This window comes from Hippocampus bargibanti, linkage group LG10 (genome assembly GCF_051943395.1).
Source record: "Hippocampus bargibanti isolate YZ-2025 linkage group LG10, ASM5194339v1, whole genome shotgun sequence".
Lineage (NCBI taxonomy): Eukaryota > Metazoa > Chordata > Actinopteri > Syngnathiformes > Syngnathidae > Hippocampus > Hippocampus bargibanti.
Window position 1 is genome coordinate 19402139 of NC_142743.1, and position 23946 is coordinate 19426084.

The following is a 23946-nucleotide window of genomic DNA, read 5'->3' on the forward strand; positions in this document are numbered from 1 at the left end:
ACATAATATGTGTAGCTGTTGTAATAGATTTCCACATTTCTCATTTTAGAACAGTCGAAAGGAGGACTTTATACAGATGACGGCCAACTTCAACACACAGAAGTGATGTACACCTTCTCCCCAGCCACCCCAAAATTCCTTCTCCTGTCTCGAATAAGTCTGCCACTCCCTCTCTGACCTTCACCGACCTATATCGATGGACTCCACGCTCTCTTCAGATGAGCTCTCAAACAAAAATAAAGAGCTGTCCTCCCAGCCTTTGTCTGAAACATGCCCTATTCCCAACACTGCTACTGATGGTGTGGACTTTAGCCCCACACCGTCCACAGAGGCTTACCAATCTGCCATCCATACGAGAAGAACCTTTGCCTCCATAGCCCAACGAGTGATCATACAAGAAAGACTTAGAAAAGCAGAAGTGGAGGATGACACTGATGAAGAAGAAGGTAAGATTATCACGTTACAGAACTAAGATCTTTTATGTCCCGCTATCATCTAGTGTTTGGGCCAAAATTTAAGCATGTTTATGTTATTACTTGCCTTTGGTCCAGCATGGATATAAGGTACCCAATCCAAACATATCTGATCATTTGAATCAGGTCTGTTGAAGGAGACATTGAAAACAGGCTGGATATGGGCTCTCAAAGACCCAACTTGAGCACCTCTGATACAAGATATCACATAGCTAATAAACTTCACTATCTTTGCCCACAGATGAGGAACCAGAGGAAAATTTATCTAAGAAGCAGATGGAGGAGAAAGCTGAAGCGGGTGATGCCAGAGCTCAGACTCGTGTGAGTTAAAACGCATGCTTACACGTCAAGTCCCAGTATTGTTTTCCACTGCGCCAGTTCCTGCCGACTGATATTGTGAGAGTGTCTATTTTTGTCTATTTGCAACATGATGCCAACCGCCCAGCATGATACGGAAGATGTTGCTTTGCCTTCAAATCTGGTTTGAACCAAGTGTGAAAGCCCACAAGTGATGTGCTATTTCTCTGTACTCAAGGTCTTAAATTAAAGAGAACAAATGTACTTGCTTGGACCAATATTAGTACACTTAATGAACATTAAACTACGGGGATTAACAAGGAAACTAATATGGGTTGAGCCACCAGGCTCGCGTCCTGCATGCTTCGTACTCATGCAACGAAGCGTATCATGTCTTTGGGGATACCAAGCCCTTAAATAAATTCAGAGGGTGTGCGCATGTCAACAGTGATAGGATATATTCATAATACTTTTAAGATTATTGATGAATTGTACCTATTTCCATGATTAAAAACAAGATAGACTCTATACTTCCATTTCATATTTAAGAGTAACAGATGTCACTATTAAATGTAAGTTAATATGAGCAAATAGTCATCCGAAACCTTCCAATGGCCTCTTTCACCCATGCAGATAAAAATGTCTGTGACTGAAGTGGAAGGAAACGACCGCTTGTAAAATAATCTGGGGGGGTTTCATTAACCTCCATGTGGGATTTTAAGATTACTGTTTTTGCCTTACTATACGTCCCAGATTGTCAAGTAAGCATGATGTTTTACCTTCTTAATCTAGTAAAATCCAAAACAATGTAATGTTACCAACTGTTTTTCCCAAAATGAGGTTTAATTTATTTATTAATTCATATATTTTTAGCTGTATTTGACTATAATAATGCATCACGCTACACATAGACATCCAGCAAGACATACAGTACCTTAGTGCAACCCCCCCAACCCTAAAACTGTGACAAAAATTAAGAGAAATGTTCTTACTTGTATTGTATTATCATGTTGGATCACAGCTAACGTAATGTTTTATAAAAATCGGCATATGATGCTATTTGTTTTCTTAATTTTTGTGTAAAACTGAGCTATAGCTAGTACTGCTGTGATCTACTTATTGTTTGTATTTAGGTTAGGCCACAGTACCCACAGTGAGTTAATCTTCTTTACATCTTTTCTGTCCATCAGCTGGGTCAGCACTACTTGATTCTTGCCGAAGAGAATGATCGAGATGTAAACAATCGTCTGGCTGTAAATTGGTTGATAAAAGCTGCAAAACAGGGAAGAAAGAGCGCATCAAGGGCCTTGCAGCACTGCTGGATCCGTAAAATAGGTTATTGCGGCAATACATATGTGTGTGTGGAGGGGATGCTGGGGGCAGGGCAGGGATTTGCATCACGGATCTTTTTGGTTCTGGTGTCCTCACCCAGGAATCACTGCAGAGAATAAGGAAGATGTTCACAAACTGTCGGCGGAGACTAAGTTTGAGAGGGCAGTGCGTAAAGCAGCCATGATGATGTACTGGAATCTTAACCCAGAGAAGAAGTCTAAAGTGGCCATGGTTGAGATGCTGCAGAATGTCAGCCAGGTCAACAAAGGACTTGGTATGTGCCCCCTCCCCACACACATTCAGTTCAGTGTTATAATATGGTACATGGTATGTACAGATACCCATTTTCGGACTGAATACAAGTACACGTACAGAGACTTCTATTTTAGCCTGACTACAATCACAGCATTTCCTGCAGTTCTGTCTGGATAGATTGCCAATAAAATCAAAAACAAAATAACATTTGTTGGACGTTATATGGCAACGTAGTTGAAGTAGTTTCAGGTGCTGTTGTATTGCAGCATTTTATGAGTCGCAATGTTCTGTAGAAGAACATAATTACCGTTTTACCTATACTGATACGTTGACCCATCCTTCACAAGCAACACAGTACTGAAGCAGCAGGAATTTTTGGGTATAAAAACCTTAATGAGTGCAACTTGTAGTATTACAATAAATAAAATCTGACTACAGTTGTCCCGCGTTCCTCTGACAGGATAGTTGGATTGCTTGCAAATCACTTCTTTTTGCTTTCCTTGAACATCAGGGGATGCCGCAAAAAAGATATCTGGCCCCACTTCAGATGAGACTCAGAAAATACTGGAAAACATGGTCAGCGGTGAAAGTGAGTATCCTTGGCTTTGTGCTTTGGAGAGAAATGGTTGCTGTGCAGTCATTGGATGACAGTTCACTTTGTCTCCTCAGCCAAGCAGCTGGTCGACTTGGACGACTTTGTTGAAATGACAAAAAATTACGCTCAAAGTATTGTTCCTTCGTCATCCGAAAGAGGAAAGCCTGATGGCACAGAGGTAAAATAAATACAAAAACAACAACAAAAGAAGCGCAGAAACATCAATGCCCTGTGATTTGTCGTGGAAGGCTGAGCTGCCTCCTTCAGAAGACAAGAAGAATCATGGAGGGTCTTGGAGTTTTGGCAGAAGGGCTGTGCTGGATGCAAAGCAAACTGGCGCCATTAAAAAAGCAATGGATATGAAATCCCGTTTGATGGTATCGTTTTTACAAACGATCATTAATGATATGCTGGGTTTTCTTCCTCAAGTGATGTCTCCAATGTTATCAGATGCTGCACTACCCAGTTGATACTCTACTGGAGGTGAAGGAACACCTGGTGGAATGGGCATCGCGGGCCGGCGTCCAGTGGCTGAGCACCATCATCCCTACGCAACACGTCAACACGCTTATCTTCTTCTTCATCATCAGTAACCTCACCATTGACTTGTTTTCCTTTGTCATCCCGCTGTTGGTCTTCTATCTCTCCTTTATCTCCATGATCATTTGCACGCTGCGGGTTTTTCAGAAGAATAAGGTGAGTTCTTTCTTTTTAGAATATGAATTTTGTAAAAAATTGTGATTGTCATAATGTCTAACTGTATTCAAATGTTGAATGTTGATAAGAATATAGTGTTTAATAGACTGTATTTAAAGAACAACCGACGTCACTTTTTTGTTTCTTAACTGACATCAGAAAAACGTTTTATAGCATCTAAAATACCCAAAACACGCAGTAAGATATTTTTATTCAAATGCAAAACACCAATAAAAATGACTTGAAGTGTCCAAAATCTGCAAAAAAATTGAGCTGCGAATTGGGCATTTTCAGAAAGTCCCGCCCCCAGCATGTGACGTCACGCCAAGACGTCTTACATTGCTTGAGAATCAAAACAATGGCTTCAGATTCGGAGAATATGCTTTCTTGTTACACGTCCAGTTATGAATATGATTCAAATAGTTCTGAAGAGAAAAGCATAGATGTTTGCAATCGATTAAAGAATTTATTCCATGCCATTTTGAGGCAACATTGGAGAGAAACGATCACCAGAAAAGCGGCACAAAATGGCGACCTCCAGTGGCCACCTCTGTTTCCACAGGCTGCTAAATTCCTTATATGGAGCTTGGACACCCTCTTCTGGCGGCTTTTGGGTGCAACACAAGGTCTTCAGACCAAACAATACAGCAAAATACATTGACGTGATGGAAGCACTGCTACAATGTGTCTTTTTTTTCGGTCAGGAGGGCGTTCCTTTAGTGACGTCACGTACGGACTCTTCACCAACTCAAAAACAAGACTTCCTGAATATTCAGCGCGAGTCTTAAAACGTAAAATATAGCTATATGCGGTGGAATCTTTTTAAAATACGCTCAGTAGAAGTCATTTGAAGCCATTTTACAAATTATGGACACAACTTGTCCGGAGACGTCGGTTGTCCTTTAAATGAATCAGATCCTGATTGGGTGATAAATTGCAGAAAAATTATCTTTCATGAGTGAAGATTGGAGAAATTGTGTTAGAACTTTGTGTAATTGGTTTTGGCCATTCTGAGGGTTTATGATTATACCGATGTTTAATAATCACAAAGATAGAATTGGAAATGGTTCAAATAATGCAGTGGCGGGCCATGGATTTCATTGCGAGGCCTTCAGTAGTGCTACATTTGAATCAATCCAGTGTGAAAAAAAGTGTGGTGTGATTTACTACAAGTCCACTAGAGGGTACCACTGGCCAGGAAATAACTAACCGACCTTTCTTAATGATGTCCATTTTTTCTTGAAAAGTCCGTCTTTGAAAATGGTTTTAATAGTAAATCCCCAAACAAATCTATTTCTTCTCCTCCTTCAGCCATTGTGGGTTGACAAAACTGCTATGAAATTAACACAATATACAGTAAAGTCTCGTTATATCGATATTCAAGGGAGTCCGAAAAAATATCGATATAACCGGGACTATCGATATATCCGACCCTGTTTGCATGTAATTTTCTCAGTGCGTGCATAGAAATAGTATCGATATAACCGGGACTATCGATATATCCGATGTCGATATAACGAGACTTTACTGTATTTGCTTATGCAGCTCACTACCGATACAGTGTGCGACCTCTGGCCAGGAAGCACTTGTCACTTGCGGCTTGTGATCAGAGAAGTTTTATTGTCTAGTCACTAGCTATAATCATAGTTTGCAAAAATTCTGACGTTGACCAGCGCCTTTAAGAAGGCGTTGGTACCCCTTTTGGGTTGATAATGCGAAATTTGATTGGTTCGAGCAACAGTTTGATCGACGCATTCGAAGCAACCGGGCCCGCAGAACTGATTGTGAATGCATCCAGGTAGATTTCTGACCCTGGTAACAAATATCTGCTGAAATGTGATTGGTTAAATGCTTAAATACGAAAACAAACGTCTGAAAGCAGCGCAACGGGGGAAAATTAATGGAAAGAAACCTGAAAGACAATTTGGAATTATCTAATAAGAATTCATGGACAAAATATAATTAACATCAGTCTGTAATTCAGATATTTTTAGGCCAGAAGAGAAGGCTTTGCAGGCCTTAAAGGTCTGCCACTGGAAAAATGTCTATTCTTTGTAAAAATCATAGTGGTCACTTGGAAAAAAAATCTAATCGCAGCGAAAATAGTCTTTCTTTTGACTCTTAATTCTCCTTATTTTACAGACCTGGGAGAACTTTCAAACTCTGACATCTCTCCTGACCCGCTTTGAACCTGGCTTGGATATTGAGCAAGCAGAGAACGACTTTGGCTGGAATAACCTGGAACCATACATCTACTTTATATTCTCTGTCTTCTTCGTCATATTCTCCTTCCCCGTGGCTGACCAGGGTTGGATCCCCTGTTCAGAGCTCTCTACGGTAGCCATCTTCTTCACGGCTGTCAGTTACCAGAGCCTCAGTCCTGTGGCTGCGACATATGCACGACGAGCAATGGTCATCGAGGTATGAGTGGTTACACATGGCTGAATTAGTTTCATTTCATAAATGTTGAGGTCTTTGATTGTGTTATAATCAATTGTGTATTATTTCAGGTGGCGTCGTCTCTTTTTGGCCTGACTCAGCTTCTCCCTGAAAACATGACAATGCTTGGCAACTTGGGACGCACCTTTGCAACTCTGCCTCTGGGAGAGTCAATCGTGCTAAAGCTCAGTCTTCCATGCTTGCTGTATGTTTACCTTTTTTACCTGTTCTTCAGGTAAGCAATACGGGGGTCTTCTTTACTTCTAAATCAGGTTTGTCAAACTCACTTATTTTGCCGCGGGCTACATTGCAGTACCGTTTTCCTCTTGAGTGCCGTTATGAATTTGGGGAAGCCATTATCATGTTTCATCCCCACCACATATGACATACAGATTGCACAACAAATTGATGAATCACTAGTTTCCAAAGCTAAATTCAAGAATAATGACTGTTATTGTGGTTTACATGGGACAATTTGAATTTTTTTGTTTGGATTTTACCAAGCATCATGGCTTGATTTGCTTTCACGGGCCAAATAAAATGATGTGGTGGGCCAGATTTGGCCCCCAGGCCTTGATTTTGATGCCTGTTTACAAAATTATTGTAATACGGGTTTCGGATTTCCTGCGACGGAACAACGGTTTGAGATCCTATGTTCCAATGGATTTATTAGATGACATGTTTGTAATGTATTCTTTTGTTTTCTACCTTCTCTTTGTTACTAGCATGGCCAGAAAGCGTGGCTTTCGGGGGACATACTGCATCCTGGTGCCCTACCTCGTGTGTTTCATGTGGTGTGAATTCTCAGTAGTGCTCCTTCAGAATTCCACGGCTGTGGGTATAATCCGTACCTGCGTGGCCTATTTCCTCCTCCTGTTTGCTCTGCCCGTTCTGGCAGTCGGCCTTGCCATCATGCTCTTAATCCAGCTCTTCAAATGGTTCCTGGCGCTGGAGCTCACCAAGATGATAGTTACTTTAGTCGTATGTGCCATCCCCGTCATCCTACGACTCTGGACGCGGTTCAGCACGTCAATTCTGGGTGTTTTCCGCACAGTGACGCACCGTGGCCCCGTTAAACTCATTTTACTTTGCATCTCCTTGGTGATTCTATTGTTTTCAATCTATGTGTATCACGCAGAAGGTCAGAAAGTCTACAACTCGACCTTGACGTGGGACCAGTACAGTCAGGTTTGCGGACCTTCTGCCTGGCAATCCAAAGGTATGGCCAAGACACAGATCTTCTGTAGCCACTTGCAGGGACACAGAGTCACCTGGACGGGCCGCTTTAGGCACGTCACCGTGGCTGAGACAGAGAACGGCGCCCAGACTGTCATTAATATGTTGCCTGTGTTTCTTGGGGACTGGCTGCGATGCCTCTATGGTGAGAGATACCCGAAATGTGAGTCAAAAAACCCGACAAATAAGACAGTTTCCAGCTCGGAACAGGTTCCGGTCTCATTACCAATGCTGCTACGAATGCAAGAAGAGAAAGAGATGTGTCAGATCAAGGCTCTTGCAACGCACACCTGCCACGTCAAGCGCTTTGACAGCTACCGCTTCCAAGTCACCGTAGGGATGATCATGAACGAAAGCGCAGAAGCGGACGACCAAGGGAGGGATATCGTGCTCATGGCCAGTCATGAATTCCGAAAGGTCCTTCTAAATCTGGAACCTGGTAATATGGTGGAGTTTTGCACCAAGCTGGAGGGCCGTCTCGGAGCCAAGACCCCGGCCTTGGAGTTGAAGGCTATCCACTGCCTGGACTGTGTTTCCCCACTGTTGCCTGGAGGCAGGCAGGTAAAAATCGAGAGAGACTGGAGATGTACGACAATGCGAGCCCTGAATTTTGCATTTGATTTCTTCTTTTCTCCCTTCCTCTCAGCAAAGATTAGTGGATAAGTACAGACCCACTCCCCAAAAAAAGCACTAAAGCCACAACATGTGGAGCTGTATTGGTCCCACTTTAGCTTCCCTAGAGTGCCACTTTTTTGTGGTGAGATTCACTGATATGAACGAACAGACACAATTACAGTAAAGTCTCGTTATATCGATATTCAAGGGAGTCCGAAAAAATATCGATATAACCGGGACTATCGATATATCCGACCCTGTTTGCATGTAATTTTCTCCGTGCGTGCATAGAAATAGTATCGATATAACCGGGACTATCGATATATCCGATATCGATATAACCAGACTTTACTGTATGTTAAAATTACATTTCAATGGGAATGTATTGAAACAGCCTATAGTTTGTCCTCCGCTTTTTGGTGGTGTGAAACTAGCCAGTTTGTGTGGAAAAGTAAATTTCCTTGACGTGCAGGATGTGTGTTTTTTTTTAATCCAGTCTTTTTTTTCGGATTACAGTACCCCCATATACTACTTTTCAGCCAAAAACATTACACAGCGGTCCACACATGTGAAGTATTTTATTTGTTTTCATTTCTTCTACTCACAACCTTTCATGTTCTTTTAACATCGTTCTAAACTCTCACATCCAACTCAAGCCTAGTCCTCATTTTGCTCAACACGAGCAAAGCTGCATCCTGAGAGTACAAAGAGTACAACTACATGAAGTCAGATTCCATCATTTTATTAATGCACATTCCATCATTCACATTAGTTTTTTCTCCGATCTTTAAACATTTTTTGTAAGCATTATAGATATACAATTGAGTAGTGGCAACATGCTGCTGCACCCCTGAATACAAATCCTCTCTTGGGTTGCACTTGTACATGATATAATCACAAGTGACTGGTTGCAACTCGCCATTGGAGTGCTAAATCCTGCAACTTAGATCATGTTTTCAATTACATAAACCATTTTCTTCATGTGGGTGATGGATTATATTTTGCCAAATATATAGTACAAGGTCTAAACCCAAGAACAATTTTGTGAAGAGTGATGAAAATGTCACGTTCCAAAGATTTTTTTGCATGGTTTCACACAAATAACTCCTTTTTGCATCAATTATTAAACATGAACCATTCTGACCCTGCGTTGACACCATCCCACATCCCATTACATTAGTCGCAGTGGGACCAAGGTCACTTAAAAACAAAGCACTTCACTGTAAACAATCAAGATGTGACCAAAGTCACACAGTTCATTTTGACACACGTCATCTTATCACAACACCTTATTGTACATTGTGACTGTCAGCGGTGCACCCCAATGTCGTGTGCGCGGCACCGTGAGGTAAAGAGCGTGACGACGAGAACAACCTTCATTTCCGTGATACATTGACACGACGTTGCCATTTTATGTTTGAGTTATGACATTCATATTAACCTTCATGCACATGAACCCTAAACCCTCATCACATGAATCAGCTGACTCTAGGGAGCAGGTGTCAAAGTCAAGGCCTGGGGGCCAAATCTGGCCTGCCACATCATTTTATTCGGCCCGCGAAAGCAAATCAAACTTGTGAAATTCCATATTTGCCAAAGTCCGAACCAACATTTCAAATTGTCCGATGTAAACCACAATAACAGTCATTATTCTTGACTGCGGATTTAAAAAGTACTGTAGTTATTCTTTCATTTGTTGTGCATTATTTATGTAATAAATTCATAACACTGGCGCATGTGGCTGCCGCTGCTCACCCACAGAAAAACCTATTCTGTGACTGTAAAGTAAAGTTTTGAAAGGCGCTTCTAAATAGAATTTATTATTATTTATTATAACGACCCGCGAAAGGAAACCGTTTGATACCCTTTCTCTCGGGCACGGGTGTCAAACTTAAAATGCTTAATTTGATTTCACGGGCCAAATAAAATGATGTGGCGAGCCAGATTTGGCCCCCGGGACTTGACTTTGACATCTGTGCTCTATGGACTTATCTATTCCGATTCCTCTATGTTCGTGATGTTCGCATTTGTACCCACAAATTGCAACTTTTGCCCTTTTTTTCATTTGATCCGTGAACATCGACAAGTTTGACCTTAAATATGAGGTGTCTGCCAAACATTTTTTTTCCTCACAAGCCCAACGCTTTGAAATAGCAGCAATCTAAAACACAACGCAAGCCAAGCACCGCAATTCTGTACAATAAATTCAAATGTTGATTTGTACGTACAATACCCTTTCTTTGTTTAACCATCAATACTTAAACACATACCGAAGCTATCGCATCAAAGATATTTTGCTTCTGTAAGATGAGGTTCATGTTCACTTTGTATTTAACAATCAATTTCATACATTTAGCGCTTCAGAAACAAAGGTGGCAGCGGCATAAAAAAAATAACATGGACTATTTACAGCACACAGTAAAAAGTCTAGACATTTGTTTTCTGCAGAAGAATTTATGAATTGAAAGCAAAAATACTCGTTCACTGTGTTTTGAATTATTATTGCAACGTGGATAATATAACGTTTTTTTGCGTGCAATCTCATTGAAGAGCGCTGCTCTTCAAGAAGAGAGATTCCGCTGAAAAAAAAAAACAAATAGAGGAATATATTCCGATTATTGTCGTCACAACAAGATCACCTCTACCACGATTTAATGCTTGTGGCACGGGAACACCACTTTCAGCCATCATTTTATAATATTAAACAATCTTGTTGTGCTGCTATCCAACACAGACTTTCTCCAGTCTTGTCATACGCGTGTAGAGCACATCAGTGAAAAGTTATTTCATGGTCCTTGGGGAGCCAGAGATGTCCCTGCACCTCTATTCCGAGAAATTGTACGGGATGGGGTAGAGACACAAAATTGATAAGGGATTAAATGTCATTGTTCACTGTTTATTTGTGACAACCGATACAAACTAAAATGTTTGTCTGTTATGCACGTTGTTTCCCATCCCCTGTCAATCTGTTTCCGGATTGACCCGGTCCTGGAAAATGTACAGATTATTGGTAGCTGCTATAGCGATGATATTCTCCGACGGATGCCAGGCCATGTGCAGGATCTTCTTGCTGAAATCCAAGCTATCGACGCCGACATCTCCGCGGCGACGTTTTCCTCCGGTGTAAACCCGGCGGGTACGTAACACAGCACGTGGCTTGCTACTCTCTCGCCAGGCTTCAAGGGTCACGCCCCGTCCTGTCTCCCTGTCAAACATCTGGAAGAAGCTGTTGTATGCCCCTGTCATGATGACACTATCAATAGAAAGGAAAGAAGTTTGTGAAATAGTCTCCGATAGAAGAGATACAAGACAAATTGAGCTAAAGCGGAACCTCTAATGCTGCAGCAGTTGAACTCATTTGTGACAGAAAACCAATCTGAAGTTTGATGTTTCAGCAGCCATCATGCATGACATCAAGCAAGATCTCTGTTTACATTGTGTGCAGAATTACGAGGCAATTAAGTACAGTGATACCTCATTTTACGAACGCTTCAGCTCACGAACTTTTTTTGTGTAGATGGTGTCAGGCAAATTCTTAAGACTTTACATCGTTAAATAATTTATTTTGAAAAGTCACCATGTGGGGACTAACCAATTGTAACAATGAATGGGGAAAAAAAATGACACAACCAGATGGCTGCATCGATTAAAACAAACCAAAACATACTACACAAATGATTTGTCCCTATCTTATTTTTGGGCCAATTAAATGCTCTGATATGACTTTGGGACTAACACCGTTAATGTGAATTCCGTAGCCATCACAGACTCTCTGCATGTAAAGTTTAATTGAAGTTAGGTGACCTCGGCTCAAAAATTTCCAACAAAGTTAAATCGCTGTTTTGTGACATATCCCTGGCGACCATGTACAGTATTCTGCAATGTTGAACATGAGTGACTTTGTATCATTTCTTGTCATAGGGAAAAATATATGTAACTGAGTTGTGCACAAGATTATTAAATTATGAAGGAAGTGACGCAACGGCTCACAGTGTGGCACCAGGTCCGCCCATAGTTTCCAGAACAATCTGGACGAGATTTAGGGTGAGTCACATTTCTCTGATGGTCTGGATTAACGCGCATTTTTATGACAATATCTTATTTTATTTCCCCTTTTGTACTGTCTAGTGTTATCTAATTAGTTCCCTTATTCATTTCGAGTCCAGATTACTTTTTGTGTCATTATTTAATTCACGTTTTGTCGATTGGAACTTTGAAGCACTTTGGCTTCATAGTGCTTTTCTGTTGCGCAGTTAATCACAAGACGAAACCCATGCGACTTCACCCATCCCTTCTGCCATACTGTGTTGCAGAAATAAAAGATATAAAAAGACACATCCACGCGTCTGGTCTTATTAAGACGGCAGCATCGTGGAGATGAAGACAGTCACTGTTGTGACACCCGTCACATATATATTAAATTGATTCGGCCTATGGAATCGATTCCTTTGAGGGAATGAAATCGACACTCAGTTTTGTTGTTGTCAATCACATTTACCTGTCTGAACTGTTCCAAACACACTCAAACTTGTCAAAGATGCAGTCATTCTCATAGAGTGAGCACAGCTTACTTCTTAGGTATTCGTGGACCTGAAGACAGAGAAAACCAAGGTGATGTGCCTCTTCCATACTAGAGTTTACTCATAATAGCTATCTATTAGGTGTCTAGCTGGCTGGCTAGCTATCTCGCTAGATATCTATTAGCTATCTAGCTATTTATCTAATAGCTATATCTATAGGCTATCTATTAGCTAGCTGGCTAGCTTTCTATCTATTTGAGTTGCTTCCAGGTTGAGTGAACGCCGGCGCGTGGGGCTGCCGCTGCTCACCCACGGAAAAACTTATCCTGTGACTGTAAAGTGACCTTGAGAGTTTTGAAAGGCGCTTATAAATGAAATGTATTATTATTATTATAATTATTATTCAATCTTGCAGTCCACCTTTTCTTTCAGTCTGTACCACGACACCCAAAATCACAATTTTCTTACGTGATATGTCTCCACGGGGCCTTTGTCCATGTTCAAGTCCCACACCTTGGCGGTGAGGTAGTCTCGGGTCAGCAGGTAGCGTCCACTGTGGCTGAACTTGACATCTGACACAGAGGAGATGATTTCGGAAAAGAAGGAGCGGCTCCCTGGATCCTCCGGTTCTTCAAACACTAGACAGTTTGATATTTATGGAGGGCAGAATGTAGTTATCACATGTTTGTTTAAATCAAATTACCCCCCTTTTTTAAGAATGTAGGTAGTTTACATTTTGTGTGTTTATCACAAAGTGCTGAAGACCTCATGTCACAGAGGCGCAGGGTGCCCTTGCTACTGCTGTATACAAACAGGTGACAGTGTTGAGGGTGAAACTCTGCTGCAGTTATCACCTCTGTGAGATCCTCCATGTTGGTTGGCTTTATGTCCACAATGTCTAGCAAAATGCTCTGTCAGGGGTCATACATGACACTACTCATGCCGGCGGCGGCATTATGTACTCGTTCAAAATACTCTTAGATCCAATGAAACATACAATGTACAAAGATCTCCCTAAAGCACATAATCAGGACCTAAACATACACCTCAACCAACCCCAGCATGCATGCACACGCTGCTCGTCTCTCTGTTCTATTTATGGTGTCCCCGGGTGGTTCAGAAGAGCGTGTACTTGCCCTGTGAATTATTTAAACCCTTCTTCCGCATGACAAGAAAAGTCTGATTTTCTAGGTCATCTTATGTTTTCATGGTGAATTTAAGAGTACCAATGGCACCCCATGAAAAACTGCAATGTATACATATGTATACAGTAGTCAATATATATCCAAACATGCTGGTTATTTTAATTATAAATGCTGAATAAATATCACCAAAAAAACATGGAGTTTTTATTGCATGAACTGCATATTTTAGGGGGTTCCTCATACGACAAGTGTTCAGTTTACCTACTTGCACTTAAATGCAAACATGGCACTTTGGAAGGTGAGTCATATAGAAGACGAATTAGCTATGAAACACTGTGCATGTTCATACACGCATGTGTTCCAGCAACTATGCTGAATGATGTTCTACTTTGTCAAATATGAGTATACCCCAAATGACATTTTTCATCTGAAATCACATCTATACAAAATGAATATTGCAATCAAATAAAAACTGTATCAATTTGAGTTGGTAAAAAAAATGAATCAGTAAAATAAAACCGCAGAGAATGAAAACGGATGAAGAAAACAAGCAGAAAGGATACTGAAGCTGCGGTCAGTGATGCCCAGATGCCACATATTGATACGGAGGTCATCAGCTGACAGGTAGGTTTCCCCATCACTGTTGACCGAGATGGAGTTGACATGATAGGTATGACCATTGGAGAACACTCGTCTGGGGCGGACGTCCACCATCAGGTCCGTGGGTTTCAGTACTGGCACCTACAAGATGGATGAAAATGTGTTATAACACAATGCATCTTAGCCAAGGTGGGGGTGCATGACGTGTGTGTGTGTGTGTGTGTGTGTGTGTGTGTGTGTGTGTGTGTGTGTGTGTGTGTGTGTGTGTGTGTGTGTGTGTGTGTGTGTTTGTATGATTAGTCTTGTGAAGACCACTAACATTTTAGACCATACGTAGTGAGGACATTTTTGACAAGTGAGGACCTTTTGGCCGGTCCTCAAAAGTTTTTCATTCTAGAGGCTTCTAGAGGGTTTATATATGCATCTGCTAAAGTTTCAGAAAGCTCCTCAGAAATTCACCCAAAATGTTTTTTTGGTGTGTATTTTCATTTCACTTGGATACAGACACTTTTTATTCACTGTGTGTGTGTGTGCGTGCGCATGGTTAATGAGAAGAAAAAGTTCATACCACAAAAAGTAAAACGATATTTTAACCAAAATCACTACATGGGTGAGGACTTTGAATGTACCCATTCAGAAAACTCACTCCTGCTGTTATTTCAGTTTCAAGTCCACTTTTTATTGCTTTATTTTTAAAGAAGTTAAAATGGGAAATGCGGTGACATTTAGTGCTCAAATGGAACACTGGTTCTTCTCTAAACTTATCAGCAATGGTGGTCCTCGCTCCTTATCTGGAGTTATCCGGACCTCACAAAACCGTTGAAACAGGAATGTGTGTGTGTGTGTGTGTGTGTGTGTGTGTGTGTGTGTGTGTGTGTGTGTGTGTGTGTGTGTGTGTGTGTGTGTGTGTGTGTGTGTGTGTGTGTGTGTGTGTGTGTGTGTGTGTGTGTGTGTGGATTTGCACACCTGGAGGGAGGTGATGGTGGAGATATCCTTGAGGCGGCCCTCCTCATCTTTCAAATTATATCCTTCTGGTCTCTTGTCTCTTTCGCTCACCTTCCACAGTTTAATGGTCTTATCTGTGAAATGCCAAATCGTATTTTCACAACACTGTATGTAATTGAGGTTAGTCCAGGAGGAAAATGACAATACAAACATATAACAGAAAAGTAGTTAGCGGTATTGGCTACTGATCTTAAAACTTTTAAAGTACGTACTATATTTTCCGGTGTATAAGGCAATATTCAAACAGCCTCGTGGGCATGACATCCATGTAGCTTTCCCCCCAATAGACTATGGGACAGTTGCGCTTTAGCCCGATTAATTTTCCCTTTACCAACACATGGCCATATGGAACATGAGGACGAAAAGCAATCAGAACAATTTTGTGGATCCGCATTCTTGTCTATAGAATATTTACTAAGAGATTTTGAGAATATTTTCTCACCGTTGGTGGAGAGGAGAAAATGCGCAGCATTTTGTTGTGACAGCCATTTGATCTTGTTGATTTTCTCTTCAATCTCCAGACTCTTCAGGTAATCAAAGTCTGGCTCGTGGCTCTGGAAGGTGCTGTATACATTATATTCCCCCGAGTCCCCAGTCTCCAACACCTCCTCGGACTCCCCTTTAGACTGGCCAAGAGTTGGAAGAATCAAATCAAATCAATCCTGACTTAAAGGACAACCGACGTCTCCGGAAAAGTTGTGTCCAACTTGTAAAATGGCTTCAAATGACTTCTACTGGGCGTATTTTAATAAGATTCCACCGCATATAGCTATATTTTACGTTTTAAGACTCGCGCTGAACATTCAGGAAGTCTTGTTTTTGAGTTGGTGACGAGTCCGTACGTGACGTCAGAAAAGGACCGCCTCCTCACCGTAAAAAAGAGGCATTGTAGCATCTTTCCATCACGTCAATGTATTTTGCTGTACTGTTTTTTTAAACCATGTCTTATACCCAAAAGCCGCCAGCAGAGGGAGGCTAACTCCATGGAAATAATGTATCAGCCTGTGGAAACGGGCTGATTCATTTCTCACCGGAGCTGGTCGCCATTTTTCTGCCTCTTTTTGGGTGAGACATTCCCCCCCGCTTGTTTGCCTCAAAATGGCCAAATAAATTCTTTAATCGATTGCAAACATGTATGCTTTACTCATCAGGACTATTTGAATCATATTCATAACTGGATGTGTAACAAGAAAGGATATTCTCTGAATCTGAAGCCATTGTTTTGATTCACAAGCAATGCAAGACGTCTTGGCGTGACGTCACGAAATGGGGGCGGGACTTTCCGAAAATGCCCAATTCGCAACTCATTTTTTTGCAGATTTCGGACACTTTAAGTCATTTTTATTGGTGTTTTGCATTTGACTAAAAATATCATACTGCATGTTTTGGGTATTTTAGATGCTATAAAACGTTTTTCTGGTGTCAGTTAAAAAACAAAAAAGTGACGTCGGTTGTCCTTTAAGTCCACAGAGGTTTGTAGGAACTGACCAGAATAGTGTTATCTGCGTCAAACATATTTGGTGGATAATTTTGTCTGCCACTGACCTCTGATTCTCTTTGGAAGATGACCACTCGGCCTCCTTTGTCTCCCGTGGCCAATAGGTCGCCTGTCTGGTTGAACTCCACAGTGGAGATGACATCAGCTTGAATCAGAATAAAAAAAGGAGTCAGGAACCGGAAAAAAACTTACTGGATTTATGATCCATTTATTTGTGCAAAGATGGATTGTGCGTATTGAGCCACACAATATTGAGACTCAAGAAGCAGAGACCAACACCATCTGTTCTACTACCTTCAGTGACATAGTCTCGTAGGAAGGTGTGGTTGATCTTGGGGCTCTCAGCGTCCTCGCCCATCTGAAGCTGAAGAAGGTTGACCCGCCAGCGTGCCCGTCCTGAGGGGAAGGGTCTGATCCGTTCTTTCACTTCCCACCCAGGCTCCGCCCATGCTGCTAAGGCCTAGCGTATGGGCCTGGAACAAGGCATCCTGGGTAACCAGCAGGCCAGAGGGAAATGGGAATGGGCGATAGCGAGCAGATGGGAGATGGATAATGAGCTTGAGGGGTAAAGTTTAAGGATACCGGAATGTGGAAAACGGTGAGGAAAAAAAATTGGCAGGTAGAGGAATGGACAAATGAATGTGATTGCTGGTGATTAATATAAAGAATAGTCATGTCAGAAGGCAGGCTGACAAAGTATGAACACAGCATGCCAAAGTTTTGACCTCTCGTGTCGCATGCCCATAACACTCGTGCATCTGAAAAAGCTTGAACAATCAATGTACAATAGCAGCAAACATGATGGAGGGAAATTTACACCATGCTCCACCAGATCTGAATTATGAATCTTGTACATACTGTATACTGTAGTTGACACTCGAAACAAGAATACACAAATAATTACTGCATTGATTACGCGAGGCTCTGCCAGTAAATATAAAGGTGTGGTAGCCTTCCCCGCGTACTTTTCAGATCACTGCCCACACTCTCTCTCACAAATTCAAATAGATAGTCCTTGATGGAGAGTAAAGGAGCCCGTGATGTCTTGCCTGTGCTGCAGGAGAGGAAGCAATGAGGTAGACAGGCCTCAGCACACCTACCAGCTGCCGTGGTTGCTATATTCCTGGCGCCGCGTGAAGGTCCTCTGCAGTGTGTCTGAAGGATGACAGGGGGGAGAAAGATTGTGCGTGTGAAGAGGGGAGGAAAATGTGGAGGAAAAAAATGAACACTAAAAGGGGGACAGCAAGTAGGATGTGGATTCACTGTGCAATGATGCTGCTGCTGAAGTGATCCTGTGCAGCATCCACTGTCATGGCAGCCTCCTCTTTCGGCAGCCAATCACAAAGCCACTGGCCTTTCAGAACCCTCCCACTGCAGCTGATGAGATGCAAGAGGCCTGCAGGGGGAGCATGTTCACCCTCTGGTGCGTAACAAGGCTGAAAGCTTGGATTTTGTATGACGTGTAATTAGAATTCGTTGTTTGCATGACGCCTTAAAATAATTAATTGCACAGAAATCTGCATCCTATTTTTTTATGCCCGCATTTGACTCAGCGACTCACTGACTTTTAATTATTCGAATGTCGAGATTCTAGAAGGTTCCTTTGCCTCATATTGATAGGTAAGCAATTTACTTCCAACTGCAGTCATATCAGTTTTCAGTCCTCGCTTGCTCCCTTTGCAGAGACTGTCTTGCGGAATGATGTATTTGTATACCGTGTATGTGTCAGTACATTATGTCATACAAGCACGATCAAACGTTTGAGTGACGTTTCTACACGTTAGTTAGTGAGGTCAAACGTCACAATATTAGGTCCAACCAAAGACGTCAAGTTTAAATAAGTTATCTCAACTAGTGTAATTTTTTGGTTGTTTTTATGGTAGTGAGTATGTATTGTAGTTGAAACATACATATTCCACAATATTTTGTACTTAGTACTTGTAAATTACACATTTTATATAGCCCTCCATGGTACTGCTCAGTAACACAGCAGTTAACTGGTTAGCATGCACTCCGTATTTATGAACAGTAAATAGTATACACCTTAAACAAACGATCAAAATACATATATATTGTAATCCTGTAAATGTAAATAAACTAAGTGATGGCAACTTTAGGGTACTGGAGGCGCACTTGTTTTACACAGACAGTATCATTAACTCGTGTTGTCCGCCAGATGGCAGTGTTCCAAATTGCTCGTGCGAAATGGCTGCATATTTTAAATGCGTCGAGGAAGAACTCGTTCCAGCGACAGCGGGGAAAAAATGACAGGGCGCGCAAAAAGAAAGCCCAAATCCATTCAGGTAAATTTTCGCGATTCCACCCGTCTTCCTTTGTAAGGGCGGATAGTGATTGAAAAAGTGATAATCAAGCTGGGGAGTTGTTTTGCACGGAGTTTCGAATAGGTTGCAAAGTGCTTCGTGTTCGGGTTCTTTGGCATTCTAGCTGGACAGCGGTGCAACAACATGGCAGCAGCAGCACCACACAGCGCGGATGCTTGGACAAAAAAAAACATTAAAAAAATATGGCGTCACCTTTTCACTGTGATCATTCACCTGTCTGACTCCTGTACGCTGTAGCGAGACAAGAATGGGGAGACCGTATGAATTACTAAATGCGGTGTACGCCCCTCAGGTGCAAAACTAACCAAATACACGTTGCTAAAAGCTACGATGATTTATACCATTGTGATGAGCCACCATGTTCCGCAAAGCATTTTGTGGTTGTTATTTATTACACTTTTAAGCAGTTTTCGTTTTGTGCAATTGTAATACAGTAATACCGCGGTGGCGTCATGTTTGCATAAAAAATCTTCGACAGGCAATCTTTTGAGTAAACAACCGAGCATGAGCTTTGTAAAAGATTTTTAATGCACACGTTGATGGGTGTTTTTCGGTCTGTACATTGTCATCCAAATTCAACTGTGTCTTAAGAAACCACGGAGTTCCCTGCTGTGTTTTGTTGACCGATACGTCTTTCTACTGTTATGTTTTAAATGTAGTTGATTACATTTTCAATGTTTCTATTTTATTTTCAGGAGTCGGGAGAAGGCAATGGAGAGGCAAAGAAATTGTGCCCTGATAATGTCAAGGCACCGCCACTGTCCAAGGTGTCTCAACAGCAACGTGACGAGATACTGCAGCTCTACAAAATGCATATGCCTGAGGACCTGTACCATTTCTGGGATTTGTGCAAAGAGCTTTGCCCAGATAACCCCTGTGGTGAGCCCATTGTTATATGTTCATATGTGTGTGTGTGTGTGTGTGTGTGTGTGTGTGTGCGTGTGTAAATCTTTACAGTATGAATGTCTACTAATGCATCACTTATTTACAATATTGTTTTCTAGGTGCTCTAAAAGACACAGTTGGTTTACAGCTAGTTGGTCCTTTTGACATCCTGGCTGGAGCTCACCAACACTGCAAAAATGATTCTCCTATTTTCCACCTTCACTGGAGGTATTTCTATGACCCACCAGAGTTCCAAACCATTTTGCAGGGTAGTGAAGAAAGCCAGCATCACATCGGCTACTACAGGTACTAAAAAAATACACTTTTTTTACACTCCAATGTCAATGTTTCTCTTTATATAAGAAACTTTTTTTTTCCGTCACTGATCACGGTGTTTTCTTTTTCTTTAAAACTTTGAACAGAGATAATCCAGACTCCTTCCCCTCCTTTGTTGGGGAAAATGAAGCCAAGAAGGGTTGCACTATCACACAGATGGGAGACAACGTCTTTGCTGCTGTTTAGTAAGTACTGTCACAGCTCATTCCATGCTTGCATCCGGTGGACCAAATGACACTCCTTATTTTAGGGAGATCTCTCCTGACTTGCTATTGATTAAATCAAGTTATTAATTTGTAGAGAACAGCATATCAGATCAGATCCACATTCTTTAAATCGCAATTTAATAAAAAATGTGTTTGATAGGGTTTGAGGGTTATTGTCAAAAAAAGGAGAATTCTTTGGAGGCCCTTTCAGCTTCATTCTCTCCTCCCAGTTTGTGCTGGATAAATACGCAAACACACATGACAATATTGTACAAAAATACTATCTGTATTTTTTGTGTAAGTCAAGGGGCTCATTGAACTACCATGTGTTTTGCTGCTTGACAGCCTATTCGTACTAAGGAAGAAGAAAGCAATGGGCAGACAGAAAATGGGGGAAGAAGATTTAGAAAGCCTGGAGGCAAAGCTGAGTGAGCGAGCAGAGACTCTAAACTTATCTTTAGAGCAGAAGACCAAAGGCATGAAGCAGCGCGACAAGAAGGTAGCTCCCCCAAACTTTGTAGTAACCCCACGCGTGTTATTACTAGTACTCTGATAACTGTATGCCCCCTTTTTATGCTTTTCAAAATAAATTTCTGATATCCACAGTGCTTTCTGTGGTATTGTGTAGCATGAGAAAATTAAGTGTAGCCTTATCTGTCTTTCCACGACGTATTGGGAATATTACCACATAAATTTAAAGTGCAAAAACCCCTGAGTATCATACTCAAAATCATACTTTTATGGCCTGCCGAAATGACATCTTACCCCCCCCCCCCCCCCCCCCCCCCCCCCCCCCGCCCCCCAGGTTGTCGCCAGAACCTTCCACGGTGCTGGTATTGTTGTACCTGTTGACAAGAATGATGTGGGATACAGAGAACTTCCAGAAACCGATGGTCAGTCAATATATGCATGCATAATCAATACATCTTAATTGAGTTCAATTTGTTCCGTGACTAAGATCATTACTCCGTTTCTGCCTTGATGAAATTAATTTAGAAGTTAACAAAAAAAACATTCGTCCAAACACATTTATAATAATAATAATAATAATAATAATAATAATAATAATAATAATAATAATAATAATAATAATAATAATACATGTAATTTACAAGCGCCTTTCTGAACACCCAAGGAAACTTCAGTATGCATTTTCCACCATTTTTAATATGCAAAGTTAACAAACTGCACTGTACCCTTGAAACTAGAATAAGAGAGGATACTGTTGTCTATTTGTGATTTATTTGTTGCTTCTGATAAATTATTCTTTTTTTCTGTTTCTCCGGCATCCAGCTGCTCTCAAAAAGATCTGCAAGGCCATTGCAGAAGCTCAGAATGATGAAGAGCGGGTCAAAGCTTTTCGACCTCTTCAAGAGATGATCACATTTGTTCAGTTTGCCAACGATGAATGTGACTACGGCATGGGCTATGAACTGGGAATGGACCTTTTCTGTTTTGGATCTCACGTAAGTAGTGTGAAATACAATGTGTATGTCATTAGGGAAGTAGCTAATGACTATTCTAATGATCGTTAGCTACTATAGATTAATCAAAAAAAATCTATTTTTTTTTAATGAACTCATTCACTCCCATTTATTTGGAAATTGAAAATCTGACAAAGAACGCCATTCCCAAATTTGTTCGAGTTTTGTTTTTTCATGCTGCGGTGCAGATAACGCACTGACCATGGCCTCTGGCAATGTTTTTTCTTTTCCCCAAGGGGGCAACATTTCTCTTTTTTTTCCATGTTAGCACTTTATTACAGCTTCAGCTTTTGTTAAAGCGCTATATAAAGCAATATGTATGCATTGCATTTTATTTTGGACAGTCACCCTCATTTTAAGCTCATATAACTCCAGACCCATATAATTTAGGAATTAACTCTTTCTTTCTGATAAAAGAGAGTATTACGGTTTCTAACACTGTATTGAATCTTTATGTAGTCCTAAAATCAATATTCTGTAGGTCGTGGAATTCAAGTGACAATGATAAAAACCCTGACACTGGAGTGGACACATTTTCGCGTATGTCTGGCAGTGAATGAGTTAATCGATTATTTAAATTTTTTTAAACTGTTTTCCAAATAATGTCTTGTTTCGAAGGCAGGACGGTATTTCACGTTGAAAGTGCAGAAAATGCACAAATATGAGATGGATAGACAAATTGGTTATGATTAATGGAGTCCATAAGATGTCAGAAAATGTTTACCGCGGGTAGGCAACTCCAGTCTTCGAGAGCTGGACAAATAAGTTTTCTAAACTTTGCACTTCTACAGGCATTTGAGATCTCCTTCTTTGCCATCCTTATGGTCTCTCTTTGAATTGGATTGTACTTAAGGATTAATGATGACATGATGACTAATTCTGGTCAAACTTATGTCCTAATTGTCTCCACTTTCTCCAATAGTACTTCCATAAGGTTGTCAAGCAACTTCTACCCATGGCCTACAATTTATTAAAAAGGAATTTGTTTATGGAGATTCTGGAGGCCCACCTCACCAGTCGTAGCCATGACAACCTGGACCAGCTCTCCTCTTGCTAAATGAGCATATCACATTTTCAGTTGATAACATTTACCCTCCATGTGATCCCATGTATGTCAACGTCCGTCAACCCTGGTTGTATTGGTGCTGCTGTTTTTTTCCCAGTGTAAAATAAAATATTTTTTTATATTTTTAACCCCAGTCATGCCTTTTTTTGTTGATAATGTGTTATAAATTCATTGGAATTTATTACTGTTTCTTTTGTAAAGTGACATCATTTTATAGCGCACATCTTGCATAGTAAAGTTACTTTTTTCCTCATGACAGTCGAGCTAGCTATCAAGCTACCTAGCTAGCTCTTTGCTATCTGTAATTATCTATTAGCTAGCTATTAGCGGTCTAGATGGCTGGCTATCTATCTTATCTATCAACGGTCTGGCTCGCTGGCTAGCTCTCTATTAGCTAGCTTTCTATCTATTTGAGTTACCACCGGGTTGAGTGAACGCTGGTGCGTGTAGCTGCCGCTGCTCACGCACAGAAAAATGTATCCCGTTACTGTAAAGTGACCTTGACAGTTTTGAAAGGCGTTTATAAATAAATGTATTATGATTATTATAATTTGAAGTCGTCAGTCGTAATAATGACTGTGATCCCATGTGGAAGAGTCAGGGGGCAGTATCACAGTTTGTTACACAGGTAATGTATTACTCGCGACGTCTTACACGTCTGTAACGGAAGTTATAATTAATTAGAGTTAAGCGCAATATAGAAACCTATTTAGTAAATATGTGGATGAAAACCGTAAAATAATAATTTGTCACATTGAGTTCTAGGCGGTGTAACTTGATGAAGATCGGGGGGAAAATATGAACAACTTCTCGACTCTTGTACGACTTTCTGTTTGGTAAAAACACATTTTGAAAGGCTTTTAAAGCCACTAAACTTCCATGGACACTGCAGTGGAATATACGTTGGGTGGAGGCACAACA

The 23946-nt window shown here is 41.1% G+C and overlaps 3 protein-coding genes across 5 annotated transcripts; 2 read left to right on the top strand and 1 right to left on the bottom strand.

The window, feature by feature from the left end:
• Window positions 1-106: 106 nt before the first annotated feature.
• wfs1a (Wolfram syndrome 1a (wolframin)) lies at window positions 107-8521 on the top strand. Its single transcript, XM_089005413.1, has 11 exons — window positions 107-446; window positions 715-794; window positions 1961-2105; window positions 2203-2376; window positions 2869-2946; window positions 3027-3130; window positions 3201-3329; window positions 3403-3648; window positions 5791-6069; window positions 6159-6322; window positions 6813-8521. The coding sequence occupies exons 1-11, from the start codon at window positions 197-199 to the stop codon at window positions 7984-7986; spliced, it is 2823 nt and encodes a 940-aa protein (XP_088861539.1). The 5' UTR covers window positions 107-196; the 3' UTR covers window positions 7987-8521.
• Window positions 8522-8664: 143 nt separating this feature from the next.
• On the bottom strand, window positions 8665-18001 carry ppp2r2ca (protein phosphatase 2, regulatory subunit B, gamma a). Of its 3 annotated transcripts, XM_089005418.1 has the most exons (11): window positions 17807-18001; window positions 17289-17354; window positions 17001-17194; window positions 16754-16851; window positions 15651-15834; window positions 15170-15282; window positions 14167-14344; window positions 13192-13356; window positions 12927-13096; window positions 12437-12528; window positions 8665-11191 (listed from the first exon to the last, which is right to left on the bottom strand). In XM_089005418.1, exons 3-11 carry the CDS (start codon window positions 17062-17064, stop codon window positions 10900-10902), a joined length of 1356 nt encoding a protein of 451 aa, XP_088861544.1. In that variant the 5' UTR covers window positions 17065-17194; window positions 17289-17354; window positions 17807-18001; the 3' UTR covers window positions 8665-10899. The 3 variants fall into 3 exon arrangements, with proteins under 3 accessions (XP_088861544.1, XP_088861545.1, XP_088861543.1); XM_089005419.1 differs by lacking the exon at window positions 17289-17354 and having other exon boundaries at window positions 17001-17179; XM_089005417.1 differs by lacking the exon at window positions 17289-17354.
• A 949-nt stretch (window positions 18002-18950) lies between these two features.
• hpf1 (histone PARylation factor 1) lies at window positions 18951-23153 on the top strand. Its single transcript, XM_089006147.1, has 8 exons — window positions 18951-19009; window positions 19744-19927; window positions 20053-20239; window positions 20356-20454; window positions 20821-20974; window positions 21281-21368; window positions 21769-21941; window positions 22882-23153. The coding sequence occupies exons 1-8, from the start codon at window positions 18971-18973 to the stop codon at window positions 23014-23016; spliced, it is 1059 nt and encodes a 352-aa protein (XP_088862273.1). The 5' UTR covers window positions 18951-18970; the 3' UTR covers window positions 23017-23153.
• Window positions 23154-23946: the final 793 nt, after the last annotated feature.